Below are 15,055 nucleotides of genomic sequence, written 5' to 3'. Positions count from 1 at the left end.
CCTGATGCCTGACGAGGGCTCGATGTGCTTCACATTGTCAGCTGGCTCCTTGTCTGCTAAGGGCTCTGCAACACGTCTCCAAGTCTCAAGTATTCCCTGGGTTTTGATTTTATGCCTCTGCCACACCCTAACAGCCACGCACCCCCTTTCCCCATCCGGGTCCTGAGAATGTCTCTGCTCTGCAGCTCCCTTCGCAGAGACGCCACCATGGCCACAGCCTCGCCCTCCTTCCCTGGAGGCAGTGGCCTAGCAGCACCAATCCACAGACTACACATTGTCTACGACACAATATACAACACAGTGAACGCCTCTTAAGTGTGCGCCAGGTTACGGGGAAAAGAATGGGTCGCCTCCTATTTCCATCAATGTAACTAGTTCACCATCACATTACACGCTCAGAATCAAAGGTCGTTGTACATGGGGTGTGGGAATGACAAGAACTTCCCGCTTTGGAATGCGACTGATGGAATAAAAGCAGGAAAATATGAAATTCTTTACGTGGGGCAGCTTTTCAGTGGGTCATACAGTAATGGCCCCCATTAGAGCTCATTTCCTTTTAAAGTCACACAGCACAGCGACACACAGTGTGAAGCAAAATGTCTTGCTTGCATTTCTGGAGCCGTTGAAATGGTCTCTTTGTCAGGGGTGTACTCAATAACCACTTTCCGTCTCCACCAAGGAGAATACTCTCTAGGCCAAGATGCAGAAAAGGTTATTCTAATTCTGCAGTGACTGAATATATAATTTAAATTGTATTCTTAATTTTCAATTCTACCGCATATTAGCCTCGCTTCGGAAAAACCACAAGTTGAAAATGAGGTAGGGAGAAAAGCCATTATGAATGATGTCCATTACGGAATAGCCAGGCTGGAGAAAAGACTTCCTAGAATCGGAGTTCTTTGAAGGGTTTACGTTTATGCGCATTCAGATTCGGTTAAAATAAACAGCTTGAATTTCTTCTTTAAAAGGCACTTCTAGGTGTTTTTGTTTTTAGCATAGAATCAACAGACTGGACAGATTTCCCAGGAGGAACTTTGACAGAATCAGGTAAGTTATTTATAGGACGCAGCTGTATCTTGCCGTGCCCGAACTCCCAGAGGTCCGTGTAATTATTTATTAACATTTCCACAGCACCGCCTGGGTGCCAGGGGGCGGCCACAGCCCTTTATATACAGTAGCCCCCTCGATCCTGCTGACAACCCTATGAGGCAAATACTGCTGTTACCGTCTCCATGTCCCGGTGAGGAAACAGAGGCAGAGAAGCACTTTGGCCGGAATTCAACAGCGAGGGATTCAAACCCCAGCAGTCTGGGCTCCAAGCCCCAGGCTCTGAGCCACTGTGTCATGTTGCCTCTGATTAAGGAAAGATCAATCACTAATGTTTCTGGGAAGGAAGGAAAGCAGGAAGTGGAGTCCTCTAGCCATACCTAGGAAGATCGGGAAGGCACCTAGCTACGGGAGCTGTTCTATTGGGGCCATCTTCTCAGTACTTTTTTGAATCACAAGGCCTCCTTGGGTTGTTGCTTAAACCCTGGCCCCACCCTGGCTTTATCTGCTCCTGCTTGGGTGGACCCACTAAAAGGAAACCACAGGAAAGCCGCTGCTGGTAAGTGTTTTTCTCAGTTCCCTGGTGCTACAATCTCTGCGCAGGAGCTAAGAGCAAAGCATCTTTCGGGGAGAATCCCAGTTTGTTTGTAAAGTGCTTAGCCCCGGGCCTGAAGATCTCAGTAAAACCTAGGAAATGTCATCATTCTTACCAGTCACACCATCATGGCTCTCTCCAGCTCCTCTGTTTAGAGATAAGGTCATAGTCAAGACACTGGCACCTATGACCTTAACAGAACCCTGCCGTGGGCATTTAGCTTCCTTCTTTAAGAAGTATTTATGGAGTTTCCTCATTTTTGGTCAGGTTCTGTGCCAGGTATCATGACGAATGCGACCCACACAGCTATCTGCACAGGGCTTGCAGCCTAATGTTAGAGAAATAGTTAAATAAGCAAGTGTGATACAGAATCATTGGTGACATGGTAAAGGAGAATAGGGTCCTATGGGTAAAAGACAAGAGGTGCCTCACCTAGATATGGAGAGCTCGAAAGGCTCCAGAAAAAGTAACCTCTAGATTGGGACCTAAGTACTTAGTTCATCAAAGCAGGTGGAGGCAAATTTCCAGGCAGAAGGAACATCATGTACAAAACTATGGAGAACAGTATGGAGGTTCCTCAGAAAACTCAATACAGAGCTACCATATGACCCAGAAATCCCACTCCTGGGCATATATCCAGACACAACTTTCATTGAAAAAGATACACACACCTCTGTGTTCACTGCAGCACTATTCACAATAGCCAAGATATGGAAACAACCTGAATGTCCATCGGCAGATGAATGGAGTAAGAAGATGTGGTATACATACACAAGGGAATACTACTCAGCCATTAAAAAGGAACAAAATAATGCCATTTGCAGCAACATGGATGGAACTAGAGACTCTCATACTAAGTGAAGTAAGTCAGAAAGAGAAAGACAAATTCTGTATGTATCACTTATATCCAGAATCTAACATATAGCACAAAGGAACCTATCTACAGAAAAGAAACAAATTAATGCACTTGGAAAACAGATTTGTGGTTGCCAAGGGCTGGGGGAGTGGGATAGACTGGGAGTTTGGGGTTAGTAGAGGCAAACTATTGCTTTTGGAGTAGATAAGCAATGAGATCCTGCTGTATAGCACAGGGAACTATATCTAGTCACTTGTGATGGAACATGATGGAGAATAAAGTGAGAAAAAGAATGTGTGATATATATAACTGGGCCACTTTGCTGGGCCAAAAAATTGACAGAACATTGCAAATCAACTATAACAGAAAAAAATAAGATCTTAAAAAAAAAAAAAAAAAAAAAAAAAACTGAAGAAGCAGAGTTCCCATCATGGCTCAGTGATAACAAACCTGATATATTCACGAGGACAAGGGTTCAATCCCTGGCTTCACTCAGTGGGTGAAGGATCTGGCATTGCCATGAGCTGTGGTGTAGGTCACAGACACGGCGCAGATGCCGAGTTGCTGTGGCTGCAGTGTGGGCTGGCCGATCAGCTCCGATTCGACCCCTAGCCTGAGAACTTCCATATACCACAGGTATAGCCCCCCCACCAAAAAAAAAAAAAAAAAAAAAAGGCAAAACCACAAAACACCTGAAAAAGCAAGTGTACAAGATCATTCAGGAACTGAAAGAAATGGGATACCACTGAGGTTAAAAATGCAAAGGGCAACAAGAAGGAGAAGTTGTTTCATGGAGCACTGTGACTCTTGTTAAGAGTTCCATGGTTAGGTTCACAGTTTAGAAATCTCACCCTTTTTGCGAAAGAACAGACCCAAAGGGGACAACACCAGATGTGGGTGGGGAGGGCAATTAAAATTTCTTTGCAATAAACTAGAAAAGCAGTGCTGGTGGCCTGGGCCAGAGTAGCATCAGCAGAGATGGAAAGAAAATGAAGGAAAAGAAGCGATAGGTCTTGGAAGCTGGAGAAGGGGTTAGGGAGAAAGAAGAAGAATCACCGGAGTTTTCATCTTCCCTGGCACCTGGGCAGCCGATGAAGCCATTTACTGAGGCAAGGAACACAAGGAGAAAAGAGGTTTGGGAAGCATATACAATGAGTTCAGTGGAGGGTCAGTGCAGTTGATAGAATCCAAGAACACAAAATTAGAATAGCCAGGAGGCAAACTTTCCCACTCAAAACGATTCTTCCTCCCAGTCAATAGGAGCCAGTGCACATGTTGGCAGGTTCACTGCACTCCTGATGATAATGACACAAACAGCAGTGGAATATTAGATCATTCTTGAATGACTGGACAGAAAAGTAGGGGTCTCTTTCATTGCTTGCACTATTATCAGAATCAGTTTGCCTGAGGAAAGAACAAATCCCAGTTGCTATTATGAAGAGACTAGATCCCAATTGCTATTTGTCTACCTGATAATTTTGAAAAAAACTAACAATAACAAGATGTCCTTCTGTTGCCTCCAAAGCACAGAGCCCTTCAATCTGTCAAAGCACGTTAAAAATGAACATATCAATGCTTGTTGAAGACTTCTTTCAAGAAATTCTGAACTAGAATCTGATCAGGCCTTATCAACACTGGTGTTCAGTTCTAACAAATATACAGAAATGACAGGGGCGCAAAAATGTGTTAATGACATCACGGAGATCAGAGAGATGGTGAAGAAAACCCAGAATGACAGACATCGGACATGACAAATAAGCTGGTTTCTTCAAACAACCAAACCAAAACTGAGTAAGAAAAGAGAAGAAAGAAAGAGGGAGAGAGAGAAAACGGGAGGGAGCAAGAGAAAAGGATGGAGGCAGGGAGGGAGAGATGAAAGGAGATTTAAGATATGTCACATCCAATAATTTTTTTTTAATTTTGAGAGAGAAAAGAAATAGCAATCAAAGATAACACATAGACCTCATTTGATGCCTGATCCAAACAAGTCAACCTAAAAAAAATACTGTGTGAAAACCAAAGAAGTTGGGACACCGACTAGATAGAGGAAGACATTAACCAATTATTCATTTTGTATGAGATAACTGTATTATGGTGTTATAATTCATTTTATGTTAGAAACATGTGGTAGAGTGTTTGTGGATGAAGGGAATGATTGGTGTCGGAAATGTGCGGGAGTTCCCGTCATGGCGCAGTGGAAATGAATCTGACTAGGAACCATGAGGTTTCTGGTTCGATCCCTGGCTTCGCTCAGTGGGTTAAGGATCCAGCGTTGCTATGAGCTGTGGTGTAGGTCGCAGGTGTGGCTCGGATCCCACATTGCTGTGACTCTGGTATAGGCTGGCAGCTGTAGCTCCAATTCAACCCCTAGCCTGGGAACCTCCATATGCCTCGGGTGTGGCCCTAAAAAAAAAAAAAGACAAAACAATCCAGTGCAGACAGAAGAGAAAGTAGGTAGGAATATGTATGAAACAAGATTAGTCTTGTAACAATCATTGTAATTTCTGGAGCTGAGTATCTCTACATTTGGATGCATTTGAAAATTTCTGTACTAAAATGTTTTAGCTGACTTGCCAAAAAAATGCAGTATTTGAGGAACGCTTTAGCAAAGACCAAAGAAAAAGAGCAACAATCAGCTAGGATGCAGGAACTGAGCATCACATCTCCACTTCTGAAGAACTGTTTTCTGTGCATCGGACTGGCTCTCTCTCTGATGCACAGTGACGTCTCTCCGTGACCTGTGTTTGGGGGAGCTCCCAATGGAGCTCTGTGGCACATTCTCAGCTATTCCATTTCGAATTCCTCTGATGAGATCCAAGGCTCATTAGGCTGTCAGAAACACGTGGTCTTCTCTTTCTAGTTCTATGTACACGTGCACACACTCACACACATATAAAACATATTGAGGCACTTTGGGTCAATAATAGAGGTCTCCCCCTTTCTGCCCACATGCTGACACTTCTCTTGCTGCCAAATTCATTCAGGAATGCTAGAGACCTAAGAAGAAAATCCTGGCATCCTCTCCTACAAGGAAGGTTCAGGTAACACATCTTGTCTGGCATGAAAGTGAAAAACAGCACAATAGAATATTTTACGAACATATCACTGCTACGTTGAGCCCAAAGGTCAGAGCACAGCATCTTAAAGACATAAGAAAAATTCTATCTGTTGCCCTTGTCCATTATCATCACCATCAGCAGCAGCACCTGCCCAAGCAGGGGTCTAGACTGACTTCATGATGAAGCCTTATACTTAGATTGTGAGACAAAGTCACCTGATCCACAACTATTGAAAGGTTTCTTCTGCACAAAAACCTCTGAAAAAAGTAACACTATGCCTTGAAAGTATTCTAAGCATAATGACAGAGCAGAATTTTTACTGCCAAGTCTTGATTACAGCATGGAGAGAAAGAACTTGAAAGCAGGAATGACTAAATGACAAAGAGGAAGAGAGAGAGATGGAAAGGCTACCAGAGAAAGAGGAGAGGGGGTTGTGGTAAAGACCACACCTTCGCAGCTTGGACCTCACTGTTCTGTGGCTTCATTTTGTTTTTTTGGGTTTTTTTTTGGCTATTTCTTGGGCCGCTCCCGCGGCATATGGAGGTTCCCAGGCTAGGGGTTGAATCGGAGCTGTAGCTGCCAGCCTACACCAGAGCCACAGCAACGCGGGATCTGAGCCACGTCTGCAACCTACACCACAGCCCATGGCAACGCCGGGTCGTTAACCCACTGAGCAAGGGCAGGGACCGAACCCACAACCTCATGGTTCCTAGTCGGATTCGTTAACCACTGCGCCACGACGGGAACTCCTGTGGCTTCATTTTGAAGGTGCAACATCATATTTCTATGGGCAATGAAAAATTGTAGTTGTCACTGGTGACTTTCAAAGAACCAGGAAACCAGATTGAAAGTCATTTCAATGCATCAGTGATGTCTGCAGCACTGGGATGCAGGTTCAATCCCTGGCCAGGCACAGTGGGTTAAGGATCTGGTGTTGCCACAGCATAGCATCAACCAGATTGAAAGTCATTTCAAGATAGATACTTTCCCACTTATTTTCCTATAAAAACACACCCTCTTATTGAAGCTTTAAAAATTAATGTTGGGTAAGTTATTCGCAATGGCCGAACTACCACAGCTTCCCAAACGAAGGTCATGCAGGTGAATTCTTTTTTTTTTTTTTTTTTTTTTTTTCCTTTTTGGCTGCCCCTTGGCACATGCAGTTTCCGGGTCAGGGATCAGAGCCAAGCTGCAGTTGCAACCTATGCTGTGGCAACACCAGATCCTTAACCCACTGTGCCTGGCCAGGGATTGAACCTGCATCCCAGTGCTGCAGACATCACTGATGCATTCTGTTGCAGTACAGCGGGGAACTCCATGCAGCTGAATTCTAAATGAGAACTCATTTCCTGATCTACTTTTCTCCAACATTCCATTCCAATCAACCACCTTGAAGATAAATACTGTATGCATAAAGCAATTTATAGACTTTTGTAGAAAACAACCTTTTAAATTTAAGGGAAACAACTAAAGGAAAAAAGATTAAAATGCTTGTGCGAGCAGTAATCTGTTGAAAAGGTGATGAACCAGTGTCTCTATCTGTACCTTACACAACTCAGGGTTTATGTTTTGGGTCTTATGAACTCAACTCATTGCTTGTGATCATGGATCACAGTTCTATTAGAGGCAAATGCCTTTGAATCTGCATGCTTTTAGGCACTTGTCTGAAGTAACCCACGAGTAGGAATAAGGAAACGGACATAATCTCTGCAACCAAAACCAACTTTTACTCTCCAGGGCCTTGGAAGAGGGCGCTAAATGAGAGGTTCATTCATCTCCAGGCACCTGTGATTTTGTTCCTACATGAACGAGCCGTTGAGTATCTGGTTTAATATCTGAACTTCTTTTTTCCAGATTACTTAACTCCCATTTCATCTAGCGATGAATCAAGAAGGTACCCTCTGATAACTATGACACTGCCTTCCATGTAACATTTGAAAAGAGAGTTAATTACCTAGACAGGTAGAAAAGGAGGCAAAATGCCTTCTCGTTTTTGTTTTTGTTTTGTCTTTTTGCCTTTTCTAGGGCTGCTCCCGCGGCATATGGGGGTTCCCAGGCTAGGGATCTAATCGGAGCTGTAGCCGCTGGCCTATGCCAGAGCCACAGCAACGCGGGATCCGAGCCGCGTCTGCAACCTACACCACAGCTCACATCAAAGCTGGATCCTTAACTGACTGAGCGAGGCCAGGGATCGAACCCACAACCTCATGGTTCCTAGTTGGATTTGTTAACCACTGCGCCAGGACAGGAACTCCAGTGCCTTCTCGTCTTAAATGAAAACAATTAAAATACTTTGTGAGGCAAATTTAGGACAGTCATTTCTTTTCTATGGTCCTCTGTCACTCGTTTTCTTGGTTGCTGATAAGTGATTCATAATCCATAGTATCTCTCACACACCGTATTTTGGCATGTGAGCAATGCAGACAAACGTATTTCTCACCTCCCTGTTAAACACAGACCAACACCTGCTGGCATTGTTTCACATGTACTAAACTACCTCAATTAAAACAATCTGACTTTGATGATCAATTCCAGGGCTACATGAAGATTCAATGAGTTAAGAATTTAACCTGTTAATAAGTGACAAGCCTCCCAGTTTCGCCTTGGAAAATCTGGAAGAAAATTAGGAAAAGAGGAAGAAGGGGTTTCTCCACATGACTATGAATCACCACATGCAATGTATTCACTTTCTGCTGCTCATTTTTTTACTATGATACAGATCCAGGCAGAGTAACTCTGCCTCATCCCTTGGTTTTCAGAAGTCGGATTGCCTGGAGTTAATTCCTTGGCTCCAAGAAGTTTGTCACTACATGTCTGTATCTTTATCTATAGATATTTTTATTTTTTTTATTTTTATTTATTTATTTATTTTTTTCTATTTCTTTGGGCCGCTCCCGCGGCATATGGAGGTTCCCAGGCTAGGGGTCGAATCGGAGCTGCAGCCACTGGCCTACGCCAGAGCCACAGCAACTCGGGATCCGAGCCGCGTCTGCAACCTACACCACAGCTCACAGCAACGCCGGATCCTTAACCCACTGAGCAAGGGCAGGGACCGAACCCGCAACCTCATGGTTCCTAGTCGGATTCGTTAACCACTGCGCCACGACGGGAACTCCCTATAGATATTTTTATAACCTAGAAGGACATTCGGTTTCCCTGCAAAGAGCACCTTTTCTGTTGGTTGGTTTTTGAGGATGGGGGAGGTGCTCCTAGAGACACACACTGCCCCTTAGGTAGGATCTGGCAGGCAGGAGGTGGCTCCTGTGCTCCAAGCCCTCTGCAATGCATGCAGTGGCTCAGGGCTCACGACTGGTTGGTTGGCAGGGCTTGGAACATCTCCGCACACAGTCAACTCCCTGCTTTAGAGCACCTCCCATAGTTCTGGCCATTAACCTGAGCACAACAACTTGATGAATTAATGCTTATATAGGCACTGTTGGCAGCTTCTAATTAAATAATTATGGCTAAGCAGCTGCACGGAAGCTGTTACGTACCCTGGAAAGCCAGCTGTCCGTCTTATTGGTCCTAAGATAGAGGAAGAGTTAATTAACACTTCTGGCCACAAGGTACAAAAGGCAAGCGTATCACAAGCAATATATGTGCTGTGCAATACGAAGGTGCTGTGTACTTGAGCGAGCCCGTCCATGGAGTGATGGAGGGCAAACTGCTCCTTGGCAACCTCTCAGCCAAGAAGGAGGCAATTATATGATCAGAGAACAGAGTCTGTCCAGAGCAATCTAAGGAGGACACAGTGTTACACAGATGAATCTTTAATGAGCACAGAAATGTCACAGAGCTAGTAGACAAATACACTCAGGTCGGGGTCTCACTTAGATGAGCAAGGGGTCAGAAATCTAGTGTGCTCATTTTGAGGGGGTATGGCTGGTAGGTTTTCTTGTATTTGACCGAAGCTTCTTAAGAGGCTGTTCTAAATATTAGAAATTAGAGAATAAGGTAAATAGCACAAATCTAGATTTAAACACTAAGATCCATTTTTTTCCCAAAAGTTAAAAGACATTTGTTTTACAGGATCACAGATAATGTCAGATTCCTTTATAGAAGGCTAGAAAGCTAAAGTCTTATCTCTACACGGGTGGAAAATTCACCAGAAGGAAGAAAGCAGAATCTGACAACTAAGTTCCAACACAGAGAAAAGTATACATTCTACATCAAGGCCGCAGATAGGGGTACTGGACCAAATAATGCTTGTTAGACCCATCAGAATGCTACTAAACGGAGAGCTGATTTCATTATCCTCCATACGCTGTTCTTTCCATACAATTCACGGGTCTTCACTTCTAAAACCCACACGTGTGACAGTGCAGGACAGGACAACTGGGCTTCCCACAGGCCTTGTCACCAAAGTTTCCAGCACCATCTCCAAATGAATAAACACAACTGCAGGCAAAAATCAGTCCAAGATAGTCATTGATATTTGAATCTCAAAGGGTATAGATCTGCCTTAAAATAAGAATGGGGAAAAACTGGAAACATACTTCCTATGGACTTCACTTCACCCAACTTCCAGACCTGTTGAAAATCAGCCATCCATCAAGGAGTCAACTTTACAGACTCATTTCCTGTTCTCCCTTCAGTGATCCCAGCTTACAGTTTATTTAAAATAATACCATTTCTTAAAATAAGGCATTCTCCACAGTAAACCATCATTTCACCCAACGGACTGATCTCAAAAAAACGCTCGCTTGTGGAGCTTCCGTACAAGGGTTCCCTCCCTTTTCTCCCTTCTGGTTTCCTTTGATGTCGGTGATGCTATCACCTCTGCTGTCTGCAGATGACTGCACATGAAGGACAATTCTCAAGGATTCTTTCCGTTTAAGGGAATCCTAAATGAAGCTCTGCTTAATTAAGTCTGCAGTGTGCAACTCAAGCCTCAGTACAGACCTCTAAGGAATCAAATCACAAATCTGTAAAGCCTGTAAAAGCAAAAGCAAATTTCAGACTTGGGGTCGGGGGAGGGGTCTTTCGTCAGTCTATACTGCCATCTAGCCAAGATCACTTCACTCAGAGCAGCATCCATTTGTGTTTTCAACGCCCCTGATGAAAGCCAGCCTTCAACTACCAGCCTAAGAGACCCCCAAGTACAGACTTACAAAAAGAGGCTGTAGCACTTCAGCTGCTCTGACTCTACCAACGTCCTGTGGACCAAGAGCCAAGTTCTAATCATCACCTTGTCTTCATAATTTTGTATGTGGCAAACAGACGTAGGTGTTTATCTTCATTCCACCTATGCCAACATTACATGCACCTTGTGATTTCTGAAGCCTTCAAATGTCCTTTGACTTTATTGGAAAAACCAAAGTTGCCTTAGGTAAGACATGAGAACTGATTATAACCGCTAATCCTCTAGCCATACCACGAGAGTTAAAACAAACCTCAAAATAGTGTTCCTTAGACATTCACTGAACATGCAGACCACACATATCTGTCCAGGGAATCCATACACATGAAAAACAAGAAGAACCCTTTGCACTTACGGTAGAAGACGTACTCAGTGTAACTTGACCAGATCTTGTCATCTGTATATTGGTTGACGAAAGATGCTGTCACTGAGGAGTTACAGGCCACCATGTGGAATCCACACTCTGACAACATATCAAAAGCCCTTTCCAGATGCTTGAATTTGAGATAAAATCTGGAGGTGTATCTTTCTGGGGCTCGGTCGGGGTCTCTGCTCTCATTCAAAGTTTCTCCAAAGACCTCCTTTGCCAAGGAAATCCTTCCACAAACCAAAATCCGGGGAACTCTCCGAAACTTGGCGTCTGTCTGCCCCTCTCTGCCCATGGTGCAGGACCCCCTGTAACCGACAGTGATGAAACCCCACTTGCGGTCGGCAGGGAGCAGGGAGGAAGGGGGGCAGAGCCTCGTGTCGCTGCCTTGGGAGGCATCTTCAAAGTCACTATGGCAGAATTCATCTGGGCTTTGCTTGACTTCGTCGGGGGTCAGGAGTTTGACCAAGTCTGGGAGCTGGAAGTACTCCGCTTCCCTTTTCAGCCTTCCCCTTTCTGGAAAGTGATCAGGCAGGACCACCTGCCTGTCCCTGAGATAGTCCAGAATATAACGGAACAAGAATCCATCTCTGTCAATGAAAACCCTTCCCTTGGAGTCCTTGGCCAGATCGTTAGCTGTGTCTCTCTTCGGGGAAAACATTTTCCACAGGAGGGAATGAGGGATGCTTATTAGTGTGGAATGGCGAGTGAAATAAACCTGACCCCCAACATTCAGCTCCACGACCTCGGGGAAGGAGTTGGGAACTGCAGCCCCCTGTTCTCGAGCATAATAACGACCACAGTTTCCACTCAGAGCCATGGTCCCTCTTTTCTTCTCCTATTTTGATGTGAAGGTGCAAAATCCAATGGAGTCACAGCCTGCTCCTTTGTATCAACTTGGAAGGGAGGGAAAAGACGCTAACTTGTTCAAAACAACCTCCTCTTACCCCGGTTTTTTTTTTTGTTTTTTTTTTTTCCCAAGAAAGCAAAATTTCAAAGAGTCCACAGGTGAAGCGATGCTGCAAAAGTAGTTTAAACCCTGGCAGGTGAGGAGCTATTACTTCATGGAATATAATCAACTCATCTCCACCTGATCTTCTCCCGAGCTCAGTAGGCAGGGCAGGCCAGGTCCCCAGTTACTGAGAGGTCTGTCTGAAGGAAAAGAGAGAAAATTATTTCCTCAAACCCAGCATGAGTCAGAAAAAGAAAAAAAAAAAGGAGGAGAAAGAGAGGGAGGGAGGGAGGAAAGCAGGGGAGGGAGGGAGGGAGAGATTATTTTACATAAGCAGCCCTGGAACTACTGATTTCAGCCATTCTTCAACTAAGCCATAGCTTCTCTCAAGCTATTTTGTGTCTACCTATCTATTCATATTCCTCTGTCTCCAGCATTTCAGTATTAAAAACATCTCCATTTTTATTTCAGCATTAAAAAGGAATATGCAATTTTCAACTTCTAAAAGGGGATTTTTTTTCTTCTTCTTCTTCTGGCTAGAGAGGGAGAGCAATAAGCCTGGGAACTTACCTTAGCGAATGCTGGAAACACAGTTCTTGTGAAGAAATACCCATTTGCGAAGCCGTCCAAATCCACAGCCACACACAGTCTGGAGCTTGTCAAATCCCAAAGAGGGAAAGGACAGAGGTATCAATGAAAAGTGCCAGAGAGATGTGCTCTTAGAAAATAATAATTATTATATATATATATAAATATTTATATAAATGTATATTTGTGTATATGTATGTAGATATCCACTCCCGATCTCAAGTTAAAACAAGTCACAAAAAAGTTAAACCGTGATGAGAGGTGGTTGGATTGAAAAAGCAAAGCAGAGAAAAATATTCAACCAAAGCCTCTCCAGGGGCAGAAAAAAAAAAAAAATCCAACCTTTGGAAAGAATCCTTAAAACAGAAGAGAGTTGCAAGAGGTACTGGGACTTAGAAGCTTTGCAGAAAGCCCAGAAGCAGAAAGAAAGACAGATGTGCCCTGCTGGGGTGCCAGGTAGTCACCCACCTGCCGGCAAGGGCAAGCGGACTCCCATGTTCCCAGCCAGGTGGGAGCCGGCAGCCGCCGCTGCGCAGAGATGCGGTCGGGGGCTCGGGCTCCGGCTTCTCGGCGGCGGCGGCGGCTCTGGGTGGTTCCACAGTTCCCAGTGCAGTTAGGATGCTGTTGTTTCAGCAGTGCAGGCAAGAAACCATCCAGGGAAATGACTATTACATCATCTTAAAGGAATATGGCTTGGAGGAAGCGGAGGCAGCTCCGAGTCACGTCCTCCCCGGTGACAGGTCGCCAGGACTGCACGGGAACGCCGCGCTCTGGCCGTGGGCACGCGACTCCCGGGGCGCGCTGGGGCTTGGGGCGGGGACCAGCGCTGCCTAGCCACTTCCCTCCCGTCCTGCCCGCGAGTCTGGAGTTTCCTTTGCTTTGCCCTTTTTCCTGTCTTTAGACCTCCACCGCCCCCCCAGCCGCCGGAAACAACCCCTTCACCCAGTGGTGAGATAAACACAGCGATTTTTCATTAACAAAAAACCCCCAACAAGCCCTTTGCGCACGTGCACTGAATTTCTGCCGAAGGGCAAATTTCCCCCTCTAAAGCTTGTTTAAGAAAACAAACAAACAACAGCAACAAAACACCCAGTGACCCCGATGTTCAACCTACAGAAGGGCTTTTTTTTTTTTCTCCAATCAGAGAGGATCAAACCATATTCTCTCAGTTGCGCTCTCTTGTCTTTTCCTTCTCCATCCCTCCGCCACCCCTACCCCAGCAAATAAATAAGCATTTAGTAAATGAATATATACATCCATGCACACATGCAATCTCTGGAATTAATGGTGCTCTTTCAAAAGAATACACGAAGCGCTGGTACCTTCAGAAAACTCAGAGTTCCTGTCAGTAAGGCGTTATCTTCGCTTCCATGTAAGAAATTGTTACCTGCAACCTTTTCCTGGGGTTGTTTCCTTACTGAGCATCTCTCTGGATGTGGCCGGCCCCCTCCCATTTCATCCCAAGAGGACTCTGGTGGAAGACACGCCTGCTAAGAGACATTTTACTCCTGTCCCAGAGGGTTCCCTTAAGTGCATCATTAGACTTTCAGAAAGGCATTTCCAGGGCAACCTAATCCACTAACAAAGTGCTTCCAGTTGATCCTGCCAGTCAATAATGGCCCAGCCAACAGCTTACAGTAAGTCAGCCATTTCCCCTTTAAAACACCAATGTCTTAGGACTCACATTCCTAATGAGAATATAGTACTTTGTCGATGAATAATATATGTAAGGCACACTCCATTCCAAACAACTGCTATTAAAAAAACCCCAAAACCAAAAGTGGACAGGAAAGTATGAATTAGATCCATTTTATGGGACACACATGTTTATTGCCAACTCTTGCCCCAAGAATTAGCTTGAACGTAGACTCAGCAGTCATGTAAATTAATTTCTAATTTAACACTCTTTTCTTTCACTAAGTATCAGGTTACTGAACACATTCAGAGTATTAGCTAACACTCTAACACCTAATTATAGTTGACTTTGTTTCTTTAACTAATATATTAACCTGTTCTGGCCTTAATCACTGGGATTTTAACACTGGACCAGTCAAGGAAATGTTTATTATTTGGTGCACTCATATCGCCATCTAGTGTCCCTATGCTATCACTGCAGATGTGTATCTGGCAACCTACTTGAGCCCAAAGTTAGAGTTTTCCTTTATTTTAAAGTTTTTTTTATAGTGATTTGAGTTTTACCTGAAAGGTTCTGTTCATCAAAATTACAAAGTAAACAGTTATTTGCCATCAGATACAGGGTATAAATAAGTTTGAATTTATGCTTATTAAGTACCGAATTTGTTCACAGTTAAAAGCCAATTGTTTAGTATCTAACGGAGTAGGGCAGTATGCCATGACAATGACTTTGGAGATGGGCTATTAAAATATTTGAGGGGCAATTTGGCAGGAAGTAAAGCATGAGAGGAAGAAAAAAAACCATGGTCCTATAAA

The 15,055-nt window shown here is 44.2% G+C and overlaps 1 protein-coding gene across 6 annotated transcripts in view; it reads right to left on the bottom strand.

Annotated features, from left to right (window-relative positions):
- Positions 1–14,642, bottom strand: part of KCTD16 (potassium channel tetramerization domain containing 16) — a 288,129-nt gene extending 273,487 nt beyond the window's left edge. The window contains exons 1-3 of one of the 6 annotated variants that reach the window (XM_021084953.1): positions 13,927–14,642; positions 12,587–12,671; positions 11,053–12,216 (exon numbers count right to left, since the gene is read on the bottom strand). In XM_021084953.1, the coding sequence (XP_020940612.1) occupies positions 11,053–11,884 (832 nt within the window). In that variant the 5' untranslated portion in view covers positions 11,885–12,216; positions 12,587–12,671; positions 13,927–14,642. Of the gene's footprint in view, positions 1–11,052; positions 12,217–12,586; positions 13,830–13,926 lie in introns of those variants that run through there. The other 5 variants (XM_021084951.1, XM_021084955.1, XM_021084952.1 and 2 more) reach the window with 5 other exon arrangements.

Source organism: Sus scrofa, chromosome 2, assembly GCF_000003025.6.
Source record: "Sus scrofa isolate TJ Tabasco breed Duroc chromosome 2, Sscrofa11.1, whole genome shotgun sequence".
NCBI lineage: Eukaryota > Metazoa > Chordata > Mammalia > Artiodactyla > Suidae > Sus > Sus scrofa.
This window is presented reverse-complemented; position numbering and strand designations above follow the sequence as displayed.